General features: G+C 48.5%; 1 protein-coding gene across 2 annotated transcripts in view; it reads right to left on the bottom strand.

Annotated features, from left to right (window-relative positions):
• Window positions 1–17,460, bottom strand: part of REXO1 (RNA exonuclease 1 homolog) — a 44,068-nt gene extending 26,608 nt beyond the window's left edge. Inside the window, exons 1-3 of one of the 2 annotated variants that reach the window (XM_077332052.1) lie at window positions 17,154–17,460; window positions 2,857–4,619; window positions 1,157–1,261 (exon numbers count right to left, since the gene is read on the bottom strand). In XM_077332052.1, the coding sequence (XP_077188167.1) occupies window positions 1,157–1,261; window positions 2,857–4,619; window positions 17,154–17,325 (2,040 nt within the window). In that variant the 5' untranslated portion in view covers window positions 17,326–17,460. Of the gene's footprint in view, window positions 1–1,156; window positions 1,262–2,856; window positions 4,620–12,197; window positions 12,352–17,153 lie in introns of those variants that run through there. The other variant, XM_077332053.1, reaches the window with a different exon arrangement.
• Window positions 17,461–19,252: the final 1,792 nt, after the last annotated feature.

The following is a 19,252-nucleotide window of genomic DNA, read 5'->3' as shown; positions in this document are numbered from 1 at the left end:
AACCCACCACAAGCCATTCGGGAGTGGTAAGAAATTGAATGAATGAATGAATGCATGAATGAGCATGCAATGAAAATATAGTAATAAAAGTTGATAACAATGTAACTTTCCAAATAAAATTATTAATTAAATTATATTATTAGCTTATTAGACGACCTCTATTAAGGTCTTGTGAAAGGGGTGGGGGGAGCTTAATTTCTGCTGGATAGTTACTTTGAGAGTGGTGTGTTTTGAGGAGGGAGGCCAGCGTTGGCTGGTGTTAATTTCCTGGCCTTGACTGTAGACCTGGCAGAACAGCTCTGTCCTCTAGGATCTTGTCAGGGGAAGCGTTCCACCAGGTTGGGGCCAGGACCAAATTAATCCTGGTTCTGACTGAGACCAGTCTTATCTCTTTGGGAATGGGTATCCGGGGCAAGTGTTGGTCACTGGATCCTTGCAGGGGTGTAGCTAAATCATAGAATCATAGAATCATAGAGTTGGAAGGGGCCATACAGACCATCTAGTCCAACCCCCTGCTCAACGCAGGATTAGCCCTAAGCATCCTAAAGCATCCAAGAATAGTGTGTATCCAACCTTTGCTTGAAGACTGCCAGGGAGGGGGAGCTCACCACCTCCTTAGGCAGCCTATTCCACTGCTGAACTACTCTGACTGTGAAATTTTTTTCCCTGATATCTAGCCTATATCGTTGTACTTGAAGTTTAAACCCATTACTGTGTGTCCTCTCCTCTGCAGCCAACAGAAACAGCATCCTGCCCTCCTCCAAGTGACAACCTTTCAGATACTTAAAGAGGGCTATCATGTCCCCTCTCAGCCTCCTTTTCTCCAGGCTGAACATTCCCAAGTCCCTCAACCTATCTTCATAGGGCTTGGTCCCTTGGCCCCCGATCATCTTCGTTGCTCTCCTCTGTACCCTTTCAATTTTATCTACGTCCTTCTTGAAGTGAGGCCTCCAGAACTGCACGCAGTACTCCAGGTGTACTCAAAGCAAATGCTATTCTCAATCCTTTTGGGTTGGACTGGTGGGTGGTGCATAAAATCTCTAATCAGCAAGAGATCAAGGATGAAGGCTGGTGCCAGCTGCCGGAGTCTGTGTGCGGGAACCCCCCCCCCCCCCAAAACCATGGTATTTCGCACCTACAGTGTTGCTCCACTTACGTTTCCTTGCTTGGACACGTGGGAGATCCTCCTCTTCTGACCAGGAAAAAGGGTGGTCAAACTGTCTTCCACTACTTTCTCATCACTCTCTTCCTCTTTGGACGGCTAGAAAGGGAAGGAGGGAGCAGAGAGAAAAGTTACAACATGATATTTTAAAGAACTGACACACATGTGTCTCTGCTTTTCTCCTTGGCCATCACCTACATGGACTTCCCCATCAGCACGGCGAAGTTGGGAACATGGCGTGGGTGAACTGCTTGCATAAAAATGTAAAGGTGAGTCCCACCAGAAGCCCTGGGCCCCAGCAGCTGCCCCAACCAAGGGTATGCTTAGGGTTGTGTGCTTCGGCGCACTTCGGCTGCCTCGGCAATTGGCCAGCACCGTGGCACGGAGATGAGCCACCACCACCTCTCCTCTCTCTGCCGCAGTGCTGGCCTCCTATGCAACGCCTCGGGCTTCGGTTATCACGGAGGCAGTTGAACCGAGCCGAAGCTGTCAACCCTAGATGCCAACCCTGCAAAGGACATAAGCTAACAAACAAAAACTACACCTTGTCCAGGCCTGGCGTTCAGGAGAATGTCTCCAGTTCTTCCTTTTAAAGAAGAGTTGGGTTTTGTACTCCACTTTTTCACTACCAGAAGGCGTCTCAAAGCAGCTTGCAATCACCTGTTCCTTTCTCTGCCCCCAACAGATACCCTGTGAGGAAGCTCTGACAGAACCGCTTTGCTAGAACAGCTCTAACAGAATGGTGACTGGCCCAAGGTCACCCAGCTGGCTGCATGTGGAGGAGTGGGGAATCGAACCCAGTTCTCCAGATTAGAGGCCGCTGCTCTTAACCACTCCAACAATGCGACATCTCCATTTCATTCATTTTGAATTTTGACAGGCAGACTTTGCTTTTCATTTTTAAAACATATGTATTTCCTTTGGGCCAAAGGAGGTTCGTCTGGCCTCGACCTGGGCCAGGAATCTTTTCAGTCCTGGCCCTGACCTGATGGAATGAGCTCCTGGGAGAGACGAGGGTCCTGACGGAGCTCACACAGTTCTGCAGGGGCTGTAAGACCTATTCCGCCAAGTCTTTGGTTGAGGCCAGGGTAGATAACATCTGCCCCCCCACACACACTGAGAACAAAATAATGTGGTCATCACATTGCTCCCTATTAACCACCCCATTATTATGGGGAGGAATTTTATTGTGGGGTTTTATGGTATAGCGGGATATAAATCAAACAAACAAAGAAACACCTGCCTGTACCAGTAACCCACGATATACTGCTACTTCCACAGAAACTAGAGATGGCTCTGCCTCCAATAAGAATAAGCAGCCTGATAGTCCGGGTTAACCTGATGCAGTCAGATTTTGGCAGCTCTAGCTAGTATTTGGATGGGAGACCTCCCCATTCAGGGTTGCTACGCAGAGGTGGGCAATGGCGAACTACCTCTACTGATCTCTTCCCTTGAAAACGACCATTGGATACTAACCGAAAAGGGTCCTTCCCCTCTTAGGTGAGGGGGACAGCTTGGTGGGTGTTTCCCATCTCGAGAGATGGGAAACACCCACCAACCTCCTGACCTAGAGGGAGAACTGCAGGGGGTTGCCATGAGCCCGCTGCGAACACAACGGAAATCAATGATTATAAGTTCAATATCAGCCCGCAGGTTTGGTAACACCCCCCCCCTTCCCCCAATCCAATTTTTACCTGTTTACCCAGCCGGCCCTTGTCTTCCGTCTTCACGTCTGTGGACTCGTTGAAAATCCGAAGGCACTCCTCCATTGGATCCGACTCGAAATCCAGGTCCTTCTCGAGGATTGAAAAAGCAACGTCATCCAAAGAGGTGGAGGAGGAAGAGGAGGAGGAGGAGGGGGACGCCGGAACGGCCTTGGACAGCTTGGGACGTTTCAGAGTCGGCACCCCGTTGTAACATGGCAAGGGCGAGCCACCGTCGTCGCCATCCGAGTCTGAGCTGACGTTGGGGAAAACCACCGGAGGGGGCCGAGCCACGGGCTCCTCGTCCCCACTTTCATCGCCAAAGAGGTCAGCGTGGCTCAGGGTCCGTTGCCTTGCCTGGCACCCTCCCTTGGAGCTGCTGCCCTTGCTCTGGGAGCCCGCCAGTTTTGCCTTGGGCCGCTCCGAGGACAGCGGCTTGGCCTTTCCGTCTTTCTGCTTTGCCCCGTGCGCCTCTTTCTTGCCTGCCGCAGCCGCAGACCTTAGCCTGGAGTCCTTCTTGGAGCTTTTGGCTTTCTCGCCACCAGAGGCTTTGCCGAGGCTCTCGTTCGCGTTCTTCCCAGAGGTCTCCGGCCGCCCTTTCCCGGATTTCAGCTGGTCGGTTTTCTTTGCAGATCCGTCAGTGTGGGGCTTGTCGTGCTTCTTCCCGTTCCTCTCCCCATTTCTCCTATGAGACTTTGCACTCGGCTTCTCCTTGTTGGCGGTTTTTCCTTCGTGCTTCTTGCCCTCGGCGCTTTTCGCTTTTGCTGGGTCTTTTGCGGCCTCTTTATTCTTCCCTTTCTCTTTCTCATTCCTGTCGGAAAGTGCCTTCGCCAACTTCGCGTTGCTCTCTGGAGCATCTCTGGTGATGGCCCCCCGTTTGCTTTCGATATCCCCCATGTCATACTGCACCGCCGTCTCCTTCATCTGCCGAGAACGCAAACCTTCCTGCGGGGTCTCCTTGGCTTCGGTGACCGGCAAGTCGCCCCCCCTGCTATCTGAGCTGCCTTTCCGTTTGGACTGGCTGGCCAAAGCCCCTTCGCTTCCCAAATCCTGATCGTCTTCTGAGTCAGAGAACTTGGCGATGGGCTCCGGGCTGGCAGCCGCGTCACAGTGTTTCTTGAGCGGAGGAGAGTACGTGTCCCTGCGGTCAACCGCTCTATTCCTTTTGGTCCCCTTGGGCTCCTTGCTGGCTTTGCCCAAAAGCCTCGCCGAGTAATTGGAAAGAGGGTCATACTCCAAGTCTGTCGAAGGCTTGGAGTTGTCTATGATGTACTTGCTATTGGCGAAGGAGCGGCTGTACTTCTTCGGCTGAGTGACCACCGTGGGAATGTACTCCAGCGAGCTGCCCTTCAGTTTGGCACCGTCGGAAAAATCCAAGGTGTACTTGCTTGATCGGCTCGTGGCGGCCGCAGTGAGAGGAGTAGGGTTGTAATCAGTGCTGCTCCTTGTGCTGTAGCTACTCGGGGTGTATTCCAAGGGAGTGAAGGAGGCAGCTTTGGTCATGGAAGACGGCCCAGCAACCTTGGAGACCAGCGACGGGGACTCAGACGCGCCATACTCCTTAGTGGTCTCCAGAAGTTCCTCGTACTTCTTCTGCTCGCGCTCAACTTCATTTCTGACAGCCTCGATCGCCTGGTTGACCAGCTCCAGTTCCAGAATACTCGGGGCTGAGTCGGCGACGTCCTCCAAACTCCCGTTCCTGCTTTGGCCCGAAGGGTTGGGGAGTTCGGGGTTGTAAGGGTCATAGCCGCACTCTGTAACAGGGGGAAGAGTACATTAGATCAAATTGCTCCCTGGATGCCAAAACAACCAAGCTTGAGGCTATCGTACTTTGGTCACATTGTGAGAATAAAAGACTCAGTCGAAAAGACAATTGTGCTAAGGAAAGTTTAAGGCTGCAAAAAAACCAGGAAGACCCAGCAGGAGATGGATTGAATTAAGGAAGCCACGGCCCACAGTCTGTACGGCCTCAGCAAGCCTGTCAATGATGGGACATTTTGGAGGACATTCATTCATAAGGTCATCATAGAAGTGACTTAATGGCACCTCCCACCCATACACACACCTCAAACATACTGACTCACATCTCAGAATTCACAGCAAGCGGCAGAGAACAAAGAGCTATAAAGCAGGGATGGTCGATCTTATGGTTATCACACAGGGCTTGACAAAACTCAAGCACCACAGAGCCAGTTTGGTGTAGTGGTTAGGAGTGCGGGCTTCTAATCTGGCGAGCCAGGTTCAATTCTGCGCTCCCCCACATGCAGTCAGCTGGGTGACCTTGGGCTTGCCAAGGCTCTGATAAAGCTGTTCTGACCGAGCAACAATATCAGGGCTCTCTCAGCCTCACCCACCTCACAGGGTGTCTGTTGTGGGGAGAGGAAAGGGAAGGCGATTGTAAGCCGCTTTGAGACTCCTTCGGGTAGGGAAAAGCGGCATATAGGAACCAACTCTTCTTCTTCTTCAGTGATATTAGGGCTCTCTCAGCCTCACCCACCCCACAGGATGTCTGTTGTGGGGAGAGGAAAGGGAAGGCGATTGTAAGCCGCTTTGAGACTCCTTCGGGTAGGGAAAAGCGGCATATAAGAACCAACTCTTCTTCTTCTAAAAGTTTTATTGTAGTGCCTAGTACAGGCTTTCTCATCCAGGGCTTCTTGAAGAGCTGGAACTTTTTACTACCCGAAGAAGTCAAGGCTTACAATCCTCAACCAGGGCTTCTTGATGGCCCTGGAAGGGTTTCCCGAATGGGTGGGTCTTAATTAATTTTATATAATTAATTAAGTTAGCAGACAATGGAAAGCATTTAGGATTAGGTTTTGCGGAAGCAATAATTAGAAAGTGTCATCATTAAAATATAAAACTCCTAAAAATAAGTCTGGTCCCTAAATTTTTGGAGTGGCTCAGAAAGCCCAAGAAGACTTGCCAGGGCCTTCTAGTGCAATTGTTACGCATGCTACTTTCAGAAGCTTGGGGTGGTACAAATAGGACAACCCCCTTTTTATTTATGCAACTACACACACCGGAGTCAATTAGAATGTGAAACAAGAACTCACCCAAGACCTCTCTCCAGTAAGAATCTGCCACAGTTCTGTATACCCTCCGCTTCAGCCCTCCAGGCTATGCAAGCTTACTCATCTATGTACCTGGACTGTCAGAAACACCTTAGTTTTCCCTGAGGCATGGAGGGAGGCTATTGCATTTGGGGGGTGAGAGTTGAGACTTTGCCACCAGGTTGTCATTTTTATTGAGGGGGTCGAGTAATTCAATTTGGGGGGAGTTATCTTATGTAACCCACCATGAGAAGGCTTTGTTAATAGAGGTGGGCAATAAACCTAATAAACCTAATAATAACAACAACAACAACAATAATAATCTGTTCCACTTAATATTTCTGGTAAAGGTTAGGAGGAGGAGCTGGTCTCATGGCTTAAGTGCCACAATGCTTTACACCAACTCAGGCTGGCTCTTCCTAAGTGTCTCTTCCTCCTCCAGCTTGCTTGTCCTTCCAGCCTTCCATCCCCCTCCCCTGACCACCCCCTCCTCCTTCCACTTCCCTCTGAGGCTGCAGATCCATGCTGCATGAGAGCTGCCCCTGCTGGTGAGTTCCCTTCCCTGGGGCCTGCAGCCTTTCCAGGTCGGAGGGGGGGGGAGTCATCTGCAGAGTTCTTCCACCACACCCCTCCAATTTATCAAGTGATATGACCGTATTTGGTCATGCCAAACTGCCCCCCCCCTCCCAATGGCCAATGATGGGCCTGGAGGGGGTGGGAAGGGGAGGGGCCCGAGGTGGACGTTTCTACAGCTGTGCTTCCTAACCATGTTCTGAATGACTGTGCCACTTCTGGGGTTTCTCGAAGCCTGAAGATTGTTTCAGGGGTTTCTCAAAGGTAAAAAAGTTGAGAAAGGCTGCATGAAAGGAAGGCTCAAGGTGTCTCTGCCAGTAGAATGGATGTGCAGGTTCCAACCCAACGGAAGACAAGGAAGGAGCTAATTCATCAACTGAAGAGCAACACATGGAAGACTCAGAGCATCTTATGCCACTTAAGTCTTGAATGTGTCAAAGATTTTTACTGCCAAATGGGCAAAGCACAAAGTCCTGTGTAATATTTAGGAATAGCATCCAAACTCCAGATCTTGATAATTCATCCTGAAGGAATCCCGGAACCAAAGTGGACACACGCATTACCCAATCAGCCATACCCATGTGGCCAAAAGCAACTCTTGCCAGTGTGAGATGGCTACAAAGGATAAAATCACAGCAGGGCGAATGGAAGAGCAAAGAAGGATGCTTAGCTAATGAGGCAAGGGTGGCCCAATGAGAGCCAGTTTGGAGTAGTGATTAGGAGTGCAGACTTCTAATCTGGCAAGCTGGGTTCAGTTCTACACCCCCACACATGCAGCCAGCTGGGTGACCTTCGGCTCCCATGGAGCTGATAAAGCTGTTCTGACCAGGCAGTGATATCAGGGCTCTCTCAGCCTCACCCACCTCACAGGGTGTCTGTTATGGGGAGAGGAAAGGGAAGGCGACTGTAAGCCGCTTCGAGACTCCTTCGGGTAGAGAAAAACAGCATATAAGAACCAACTCTTCCTCTTCTTCTTCAATGCAGGCTGAAAACACCAAGGAGGTGGTGGCAGAGAAAGCCACCCGGATCTCCTGTCTTAGAGGTGCCCCTGTAATGGCATGTGGACCACAGCAATCAAAGCAGGGCTATAAAATCCTGGAAAACACTACTGAACAGCTGGTTCTTAAAAGTACAATTCCCAGAATCTTGTGCAATTGCAGCCCGTGTATTGAGGGGTGTCTCCCAGCCTCTTGACTTGGTTAGAGGAGCCGAGAGTTCAAAATAAAAACCCAGCAGCCATTTGGGATGACCTAGGTATTTATTTTAACTATTCCATTCTGTTATATTTTTTTTAATTAAGATTTTTCGGCAAATATGTGGGTTTCCCCAGATTTGTAGAAACAGCTCCCTTTCTGTATCTAGCCCAGACGTACAGATTCACTCATCTGAACTCTGAGGCCAGGCTCAGAATTAGCCTAAAAACAATCCTCTCACAATATACCTGTAACCTAATTTGAAAACCTAAAAGGTGAATAGGCTGGGGGGAGGGTTCTTCAAGAGGGACAAAACCTGCACCCAGATATTGGGGCTTTTAAGAGTGTGGGCTCTAAAAAGACTGCTTAGATTGTGCTAAGCTCTAAGGAAGGCAAGAAACGATAACTGAAAACGCAACTCAAAAGTTACTTAAAAATACCTCCCCCATGGGTTTCACTCTTGGAACCAGGGATTAAAAATGGCAAACAACTGAACCGCTGATGAGCACCTGTGGAACAAAGCATAGCCTCTTGCGTATCAGCAGTGGCATAAGACGAGTACAAGCACGGAATATTTAAAACGTAATGCAAACACCTGCCCCTCCTGCCCCACACAATGCCCTTTTTAAAAAGTAACCTCCTAAAAAGCAATCTCAAAACTACAGCAAAGCACTATTTTGTTAGGGCTGCAGTAGAACAGTAAGAATGCTTTTGAGCTCACGATAATATTCTGCACATGCTGGTACTCGGATACAGTACTACAGGGCACGACAAAAAAAGCCCGAAAATGTAGAATAGACTAAGAGCATGCATGGTGCGGTGGTTACAGCATCAGACTCGGACAGGTGAGATCTGAACTCGAATCCCCACTCTGCCGCTCTAACCCTGGGTGAGGCTGGAGCAAGTCACGTGCACAGCCTGACTCCCAGAGGTGTATTAATTACAATAAAATGGAGAAAGGAACTACGTTGAAAATCGCCTTGGGTCCCTACTGGGGAGGAAAGTGGGGTATAAAAATAAGTCGGTAAAAGAGAGCCGAGAAGGCGTGATGCAGATGGGCAATAGGACCGTCCCGACTGCCCTGACCCTGCATTCTCGCTCCTTGCAGGTGTGCAATCCCTGGGGGAACGGAACGCAGGCTTGCAGTGGGGATGGGGAAGGAATAATCTTGCGTGCATGGGATGCAGCACAGATTAGGCTGTGCTCGCTACGACAAAGACTCCAAGTCACATGCAACTGGAGTGAAGGGGAAATGGCTGCTCTCTTTTTGAAGACGCAAACAGATTGGAGCCTCAGATATGTGTCTAGTGCCAATATAAGGTCTCTTGAAGAGCCATAAAAGCCATTCGTTCTCATATCAAGCAAGGCTGCTTAATTCTGGGTTGTTTGTTATCATGGAGAGCCAACTGGAGCACCCTTTGGCTGGCGTTATCTAGTGGGTTGGACTGCATGCAGCCTCCATAGGCCAACTATCATCAGGCGAGGGAAAAGGAGGAAGGCTCCCTTAAGAACAGAAGTCATGTTGGATCAGGCCAATGGCCCATCCAGTTCAATACAGTGTCAGACAGTGGCTTCAACCCCGGTACCATCAGGAGGTCCACCAGCAAGGCCAGAACTCCAGAAGCTCTCTCACTGTGGCCCCCAAGCATCAAGAAGACAGAGCATCCCTGCCCCAGACAAAGTGCTCCATCTGGACCTTGGGGCTCAGAGCAACTGATGGACCTCTGCTCCAGATGTTTATCCAATTCCCACCAACCCTTCCCTGCAGCAGTCAATGACATATGTTAATTATTTTGGGGGTGAGTAAGTACTTTTATCTGCTCCAAGCTGACTGCTTATTAGTTGTATTGAGTTTTTTTGTATTGTGAGAAAGGCAGAAAATTACTTCTTTCTCTACCTTCTCTATCCCATGCATACTTTTGCAAATCACAATCATGTCACCCCTCAATCGTTGCTTCTCCAAGCTAAACATTTATTTTATTTTATTTCTATACCACCCTTCCATATGGTTCATGGATACATGGGGGATACATGGAACGAGTCAACATACAACATAGTCAATATCTAACAATAACAATCCAACAGTGGTTCTAAACAGCACTAACTTTGACCTTTTTTTCTAAAAAGCACTAACTTTGACCTTTTTTTCCACAGGGAAGGAATTCCATGTCCTTCGTCATTTTAGTTACTTTCAAAGACCTCTCCCATTGACTATCAGACCCCGTTGTTTCCAACTGGGGTCTACCAGACATGATCAAAAAGCTTTTTCCAAAGAATCCATGACCGCAAAAGCATCACACAAAGGCATGAGCAAGCTTCCGAGTCAACCAGAGCTCTTTCATCGCACAACTCCCTGAAATGCTTACGCCCTTTCCTTAACAAAGTAAGCAGAGAGCCACAGGAGCCGCTGGGCCTAACAGATAACACAATACGTCCAATGGGTAACATCCTTTTTCATATTAAAAGCGATTACCGTCTTTTATCATGCCACTTTGCTCAACAGACTTGAATAAGCGAAAGGTAGCATTGATCAGGACATCTTGCTTAATTCCCCTGGAAAAGCTGCTTCCCCATAAAGACATGAGCCTGGCTGCATTCTGAAGACATGAACAATTTCGGTTTCCTGTGAGGAGAGTCAGCCAGGAGGGTCCCTCAACCTATACGCATTCTATCTGGAGTGGGTCAAGATCATGAAAAGCGACCAAACTTTCAAAACTGTGCTTGGCTTTTTGCCTACAAATGAGGATTCCCAACCACAATTAAAACCTCTGGCTTTCGGAGCCCAAAATGCACACCCAAACTTCAGAATCTGTTAGAGGCCTATGTAGTCATTTCAACAAATTCAGGTTAGACTGTAAACTCTCTAAAAACAGGAAAGATGGCACAGAAACGTGAGAGAGCTTTAATAGTTGTTCTTCTATATTAGGATCTTTGTTCTGATCTGTCAGTCAGAACAGCTGCATTGTATCAAAAGAGGCTCGCACTGGCCCTATGCAATTATTTGTTTCCTATGAATTTTGAAATCCTCAGCTGCATCAGAGCAGTTCTGGCCACCTAGCAAGGACATGGCGAATGTTCCAATGAAATCTGCCAGTGAAATCTTCTGGGCTTTGAATGCTCCAATTAAATCGTCTGGGCTCTGAGAACTAGCGCCCCAGTTTCTTTGGCCGATGATCAACATTCCCAATCTCTCACAAGTTTCTTTAACAAGTTACTCATTATGAAGAAGAAGAGTAGGTTCTTATGCGCTGCTTTTCTCAACCAGGAGGAGTCTCAAAGCAGCTTACATTTGCCTTCCCTTTCCTCTCCCCACAACAGACAACCTGAGAGGTGGGTGAGGCTGAGAGAGCCCTGATATTACTGAAGAAGAAGAGTTGGTTCTTATGCGCTGCTTTTCTCTACCCAAAGGAGTCTCAAAGCAGCTTACATTTGCCTTCCCTTTCCTCTCCCCACAACAGACACCCTGGGAGGGCGGTGAGGCTGAGAGAGCCCTGCTATTCCTGCTCGGTCAGTTTTAGAGGTTCTTATTTATTGGCCTCATTTTGGACACATCATGCGCTCAAATTTGTTAGAAAAATCATTAATGCTCAGCATGGTCAGTGGCAAATGGAAACGTGGTCACCAAAGGATCCGCTGGCTCGACATGATCAAAGCCAATACAGGGATGACCATGAATCAACTAAAAGAAGCAGTCAGAGACAGGGACGCATGGCGAAGACTTTCCTATAGAATCGCTGAGGGTTGGACATGACTGAGCAGATAACATCATCATCATTTATGATGATGCAGCAGCAGCAGCAGCAGCATCACTTAAGCCCACAAAGATGACAGAGAAGTCGAATAGGTCTTGATATTCCGCTTTTCTCTATCTTAAAGTGGCTTACAATCACTTTTCCCTTCCTCTCCCCACCACGGAGAGCACACAAGGGTATAGCCTACACTCTACACTCTCCATCCCTTTATCCGAGCTCCTTCCTGGATCATTACAGTCTTATTACCCGAGTGAAAAAGCTCTCCTGAATAATGACAGAAAGCCAAAAGGTACAAGCCTTTCTAAACATATCCAACAGGCCGTTCCGCAAGGCGGGCACCACAACACAGAATAAGCGTATGCAGGCAAGTTGCCAATTTTGCCCATTGGCAGGGTGGCTCCTACAGAAGGACCCATGCTCAGAGGAGCGAGCCTGCCATGGTGGCCCATGTCACATTCAGTTGAGTTTCCAGTTTTGCACTGTTTCTGACTCTAACAACTAAGTCGCGAGTGCTTTTTCTGCATGTCCAGGAGGGCAAAAACAAAAGAGAACAAGCAACACTCCACAGCACAGAAGAGTTAAGCGCACAAACACACACAAATTGGGTGGAGGGGCCTTCCAACCTACTAAGGAGTTTCCCAGCAGGTAGGGCAGGCAGGCTTCCCCACCATGGGAACTACCTTCTTGTGCATGTTGAGGGGAAATGCAATTCTGGCTGGACTCTTCCACAGCCAAAGCAGGAGAGAAACAGAGGGGCATTTTACCTGTGCTCTCATGAGTTAGCAAGCAACGGAGGTACTTGTTCATGCTCTCCTTGAGGCCTCTCTCCCACATCCCTCCTGGTGCCCTCCTGGTGCTCCTGCCCGCGAGGATGTCACAGTACCCAGCCATGACTGCACGGGCTCTGCACAACAGAGATAACTTGGGCTGAAGGAGCGCAAGCAGGAAACCGGTCAGGGCCCCCACCTTTGCACATGTGCTGCTCTTAAAGAGACACTGATCTCCACAAAATGAATGACCCCTCCCCTCAGCAGAGGGCAGGTAAAAACAAAAGCCACAAAGCACCAACTTCATCAGTTGGTGTGCCTAAAAAGCTTTAATTGGTTAAAGCAACCCCTGGGTCCTGAAAGCCAAACAAAAATGGAGTCCCATCTTTCCCTCATAATAAAGCAGTAAGAGGGGTTGGGGTGGTCCGAGTCCGTGATCAAAACTCATGCCCCCGGACTGACACATGGAGAGGCCAATCGGGAGGCACTTGTGTGTCAGTCCGCCCCTCATGGCCGTATTGAACAGTGCGCAAAGTGTACTGCCCAAACCCACCCTTGCACTCACCGTCGGCGCGGAGCGCAGACTCCCCCAACCATTGCCCCAAATGCGGCGGCGTCCACACGGCCCCCCCCCATGATCCCGTTCTCTCCAGGCTCCACCCCGCCAGCAGAGAAGACCCCACTTTTGTCCAGGGATCGCCGCCGCACCGCTTGCGGCTCCCTCTGGCCGCGTCCCCACCCTCCTCGCCGCCCCGACATGCAGCCATGTCTGGCCCCAACGTCGCCACCAGGACTCCTAAGTTAGGTACTGGAGCCGTGCCGTGATCCCTGCCCTCCTAAACGGCTTCCCTCTCCCTTCTGGCAGCGGCCTGCCTCCAGCACCCATGGCCACACAAGCCCCTCGCCGGGTGCCAGGGAGGGGGCCCGCCTGACCCGGCCCCTTCCAGCCCCCGGCTGGTGCCCATTTAATTTCAGAGTGCAATGGGCTATATTTCTAGTTTTTAATAAAAGGTATCAGCCGTTTGTGTTTGCTTGCAAGTTTACAAGCAGGCATTGGGATCTTGGGTGCTGTCACTATTTTTTCACTTTCCCCATGGTGCTCTCATTGACTTCATTTTATCCTGGAAGTGACCCCAGGAATTACAACAGGCTGAGAGAGTGGGACTGCTCTACGGGACTTCATGGCAGGCAGGGATCTAAATCTGAGCCTGGAACACATGGGGAAGTGGGCTCCAGTGATGTCTAGAGATGTCAGCGGCCATCCGAATTTCTGGGAAAGGCCACGTAACCCCTGGGGAGCTCTTGAGTAATCCCACGGTTCCCTAGAACCTCAGTTGTGAATCCCTGGTATAGGGTCACTAAGGCATCTTCAGAAAACAGAGCCACAAATAAGGAAGTCAGAGCACAGCCACATTCGCTAAGGCAATCTGCCCTTCCACCATCGACTCGTTCCCAGCTCATTTTCTTATAGCCCGATCATGCCTATACATGGAAAAAGGAAATTACACAAAAATAGCTGGACAGAAACATTTTTTACAAACCTCAAGCATAAGAATTCAGGATGCTAAAGGTAGGCCGTAATATTTCATTGGAAGAATGGGAAGGGCTATGGTTTAAGTTACCTAAGCTTACAAAATGTCAATCTAAAGAGAAAATTGGTACAAAATGTTTTATCGTTGGTAAAGGTAAAGGTATCCCCTGTGCAAGCACCGAGTCATGTCTGACCCTTGGGGTGACGCCCTCCAGCGTTTTCTTGGCAGACTCAATACGGGGTGGTTTGCCAGTGCCTTCCCCAGTCATTACCGTTTACCCCCCAGCAAGCTGGGTACTCATTTTACCGACCTCGGAAGGATGGAAGGCTGAGTCAACCTTGAGCCGGCTGCTGGGATTGAACTCCCAGCCTCATGAGCAAAGTTTTCAGACAGCTGCCTTACCACTCTGCGCCACAAGAGGCTCTTTATCGTTGGTATATCGCAGCTAAGGTTAGGAGTAAAATAGCAAATGATCACAAATGATATTTTTGGAAATGCAATGATAAATCTGGCTCCTTCTTTCATATGTGGCGGAGGTACAGTAAAGTTAGAAAATTTGGGGGCAAAAATTCATTCTGTATTAGAGTGTATGCTTAATGTTACATTTTCTATGAAACCTGAATATATTACAGAATCTACCACGTCAAGCAGAAGCCTTCTTTTTCTACACCACGACATCAGCGAGAATGAACTTGGCTAAAGACTGGAAAATTTCGAGAGTATCTTCAATAACGGTTTGGCTTGATAGAGTGGCAGAACTTTCAAAAATGGCCAAATTAACCAGTTTGGTTAACGGGAGAACAGCTCAAGGATTTCAAGAACAGTGGCATTATTATACAGACTTCCTTGCTAAACAGAAATAAATAATGGGGCCAGGGGATTAGAAAACCTGATTGGGGGGTCATTATGTTAAACAACTGTTATATCTATAGTCATTCCTTTTCTATTTGTTATACTGTAAAATTTAATAAAATAACTTTTTTTTTAAGCATAAGAATTCAGAAAGAAATGATAGTCCATGGGCATCTGGAAAGCCGCAGTTCGGCCACCCCTGCCTTATACTGATTCAGACCATTGGCGCATCAAGGTCAGTGGCTCTCTGGGGTCTTGGCCAGAGATCTTTCACATCGCCTACTGCCTGATGCTATTTAACTGGAGATGCCGGGGCCTGAACCTGGGACGTTCGAGGTTCTTCCACTGTGCCACAACACCTCCCTAGTTAGGAAGAGATGCCCTGCTGGCATTCTATGGAATGGGCTGCTGGAAGATTTAAAAAAAAAAAAAACCTTGAAAGCAAAAGTGATTTTTGTGTCAGACAGAAAATGAAAAAAAAAAAAAAAACCCTGCAAAAGCTGGCAACTAGGTGACGTCAGTTCATATTCGGGAAATGGAAGAATCTATGGCCCACACCTTGTCATATCTGCTGTTAAGATAGAAATGACACAAAACAGCCATTTGCTACTGCTCTTCATCATGTTTGTTGTCACACTAACCCCCCCAAGACACATTTACACCAACAAACTGATTATCAGCCTTTTTAAACCTTTTGACCATGGAGGAGCCGCTGAAACAATTTTTTAGGAGCCCCAGAAGTAGTGTCAGCTGGCCACATTTCCCCAGCACACCTCCAGGAAGTGACATCACTGCCCACATTAACAGGCAGCCTGGAAGAGGACTGAGAAGGGAGAGGCAGAGAGTAGGCATGCAGACTCCGCCCCTTACCAGGCACAGAATCCACAAGAGAACTCACACTTGGAAAGAAGGAGGGGGAGAAATAGAAGCGGCTGATTCTCTAGGTTGTGGCTGGGTCTATTAAGGCAGGAGGAAGGGCCACGGACCCCCTCTGGAGTTCCTGCGGATGCCTGGAGGTCCACGGACCAGACTGGAAATCCCTGGATTAAGTATTAAACATTAAAGCTCTGACTTCTTAGTTTAACCCCCCCACCGCACACACATACAAGAGACAATTTATCAACATGTTTGATACTCCAATTAGGCATGAAAACAACAGTCCATCCCCACCAGCTTGCAGGTAGACTGCCCTTAAGCATGCAGGTTCCATTCTACTACTATGCAGTTTTTAAAAGAAGGCAGCCACACCTAACCATCACCCTTGTCCTAACTACATAAGCAGCGTGGGAGGCGAGGGATATGCAGCAAGGCCCCTTTCCACCCACATGCTTTGTACAGAGCTGATTTTTTATACCTTGCACTTCACTACCTGAAGGAGTCCCAAAGCAGCTTAAAAACACTTTCTCCTTCCACTCCCCACAACAAACATCCTGTGAGATAGGTGGGGCTGAGAGAGTTCTAAGAGAATTGTGACTAGCGCAAGGTCACCCAGCAGGAATTTATTTTTTTAGATTTTTACATCACCTCTTCTGGGATGACCGACTTGGGGCAGTTCACAAGCATAGTTCTAAAAATGCGGTTTTCATAGTTCTCTTCATTCTGTAGTCAGCCAACTGCATGGGTTGACTTATGCAGTCTGATTACATAGGTTTTTATGCTTTGTGTAATCTGCCTTGGGGGGAAAATGATACAGTACAACCAGATTTCAGCAGAAGCTTGGAATATACAAACCATTACGGAAGGCTCCACAGAAGAAAGGCAATGGCAAACCACCTCTGTTTCTCACTTGCATTGACATTTCCTTCATGAGGTCTCCAGTAAGCTACTATGACTCGGCAGGGATGTAATCCATCTTGAGTATTGGCAAAAATGGGTGCATATGTTGTTACCTGTCCTGAGCCCTCAGGGAAGGGTGGGCTATAAATAAAATCATTCTAGTCTAACAATAGATAAAATAAAACAAATTCAGAGTTCAGTGGCACCTTTAAGACCAACAAAGATTTATTCAGGGCATGAGCGTTCGAGTGCAAGCCCTCTTCCTCAGACTATGAACTGACCATCATGACAGTGGGAATATAATATTACATAAATGTTTGTTCTTCGAGGAATGGTAGAGGACAGGAAGGCCTGGAGGATCATTGTCCATGGGGTCGCAATGGGTCAGACACGACCGCACCCAACAACAACAACAACAACAACAAATGTTTGTTGGTCTCAAAGGTGCCACTGGACTCTGATTTTGTTTTGTAGTGCTGCTTCAGACCAACATGGCTACCCACTTGAATCAATCAATAAAATAATAAACAGAACAAAGGACGCATTTCTGCAGGGAGTAACCCAGGGACACCTTCCTCGCTCCTTCGCTGAGGCGGTCTCTGAGCATCTACAGAGTGCTCTCTCCCATCTCCCCTTAGAATCCGGGGTGGAGAGAGAGAGAGAATTCGGAGCATGCGCAATGCAATGAGCCTTCCTCAGATCTGGGGTGCTCACCGACCCCCCTTCCCTTTGCGCATGCGCAGGGCACCCCTTGGGGGAAGGCCCACAGCGCACCCCCTTCTATTCGGTTTACCTGCCGCTGAGGCGGAGGGGCGCCCGCTGGGACCGGCCTGGCCACTGAGGCGGCGGGCGGGGACGGCTGCGTCGGTGGCTCCCGGCGTGTGTCGGAAATGGCAATAGGGCCTCCCACAGACCGGCCCGAAGGGGCACTCGACGCCGCGGAAGAACCCCTTGGAGCGGAGCATCGCGACGGCATCGGGAGAAGGGGGGAGGAGCCGCCTCTCGAGACGCTTAACCGTCGCCTCTGAGACAGGTTTTCCCCGTCAGGCCGCTGCCATCTTAGGTGAGGGCAAGGGAGGTCGTGCGCCTGCGCGTCCCCGAGAAAACGGAAGAGCAGCCATCGCGAAGACGGGCAAATAAAAGAGAGCGCATGCGCTCCCGGGTGATCTTGAGGGAGGGGCGCCGGAGGCGGTAGTTCGCCACCACCTGATGTAGGGGCGTGAAGGCAAGTAGTGAAGAACGCAGGAGCAGGGAAGGACCCTCTCTCGGAATGGGCGGCTACTGACAATCGGGAGGTAACTACGTTACTGCCTGATAAAAAGTTGAAAATAGGAAGGGGGGGCAGGGACCAGTAGGTTGGAATGTCGTCAATAAGACTGTAACTGTAGTCTTGCATAGACTCTCTTAGGTATTAATGTTGTTTTTAATCTTCCTGATGTGAACTTAATACTTGGATCTTCCAGAATAGGAGATGGTTTCCACTATTTTTGCTTTCTGTGTTCTATGGAAATTTTTGTTGCTCCATATAGACCAAAATTTTAATCACCCCCCCTCCCGGGTCAATGGTGTCCTGCTTTACCAATGTTAAAATCTGGTCATCTTAGTGTAAATGGTAGTGAAAATTCCACAATACCCTTTTGAAAACAAACTTATAACTCTGTGGAAGAGGATGCTAGATGGACCATTGATCTAATCCAACCTTGTTCAGCATTTTGACCATGAAGGAACCCATGAGATGCTTTGCAGGCTTTGAGGAACAGAAGTGGGCACAGAAATAAGATGTAGGAGCCTGCCAATCAAGCGATCACTGACCGTTTTCATTGTGGAGAAAGAGACCAGGCCCGAAGAGCAACAGGGGAAGTGGGTTCCACTGACATCTAGAGATGACAGTGACCATCCAAACCACTGGAAAAGGCTCCATAACCCCTGGGGAGCTCTCACATAACCCCTAATCCATCAGGGTACCCCTTAACTCAAGCCACCTGACAAACTCCAACAGCAAGGCTGCCAACTTTTCTCTGGGAGGGCATTTCTGCTTTAAAAACTCTACCGCTACAGGATTTGTCTTTCTTTGCAGTGACAGGAGTCCCTTCTACCAATGCTAATTGTACTTTAAAAGGATAGATTCAAATGAGTAGCCATGTTGGTCTGAAGTAGCACAATAAAATCAGCGTCCAGTAGCAACAAAGATTTATTCAAGGCATGAACTTTCGAGTGCAAGCACTCTTCCTCAGACTAAGAACTACCATCATAACAGTAGGAATATATAAGCAAAAGTTAATCCTATTACATTAGTAAACTGTGGCACAGCTGCCAGCTTAGCTTCTACTTGTAAAAAAGTTTCACACTGGTATGGAGACAGATGGGCCAACAGTAAATAGTAGGGTGTGAGCCATGACAGTTTTATTCCTGATATATCTTTGTCAACTACAAATGGGTTCGAGGGGTTTGATTGGCTAGTTTGGCAGGGAGTTATCATGTGGCTGTGTTTGGATGCTGTGACACAGTTTACTATTGTAACAGGATTAACTTTTGCTTATATATTCCTACTATTATGATGGTCAGTTCTTAGTCTGACAAAGAGTGCTTGCACTTGAAAGCTCACACCGTGAATAAATCTTTGTTGGTCTTAAAGGTGCTACTGTACTTTAAAAGGATAAGAACCTAGTTAGGGTAAAGAAGGTGGCAAACCCAAGTAAATTATTTGGCAGGGGAGATGAACAATGAAGATATGTTTCACCTTCAGAACTGCTAATGCTTCAAGCTGAGCCTCTGACCATGTGCAGAGTGAAACCTTCCCTCACTGAGAGATAGGGTTGCAAGCCAATACATATCTGGCTTGGAGCAGACATGTGAATAATGCACACAGGATCACAGGCTTACTTAGCTGTC

This window comes from Paroedura picta, chromosome 4 (assembly GCF_049243985.1).
Source record: "Paroedura picta isolate Pp20150507F chromosome 4, Ppicta_v3.0, whole genome shotgun sequence".
In the NCBI taxonomy this organism is placed as follows: domain Eukaryota; kingdom Metazoa; phylum Chordata; class Lepidosauria; order Squamata; family Gekkonidae; genus Paroedura; species Paroedura picta.
Note: the sequence above shows the minus strand (reverse complement) of the source record. Positions and strands in the feature narration are given on the sequence as shown.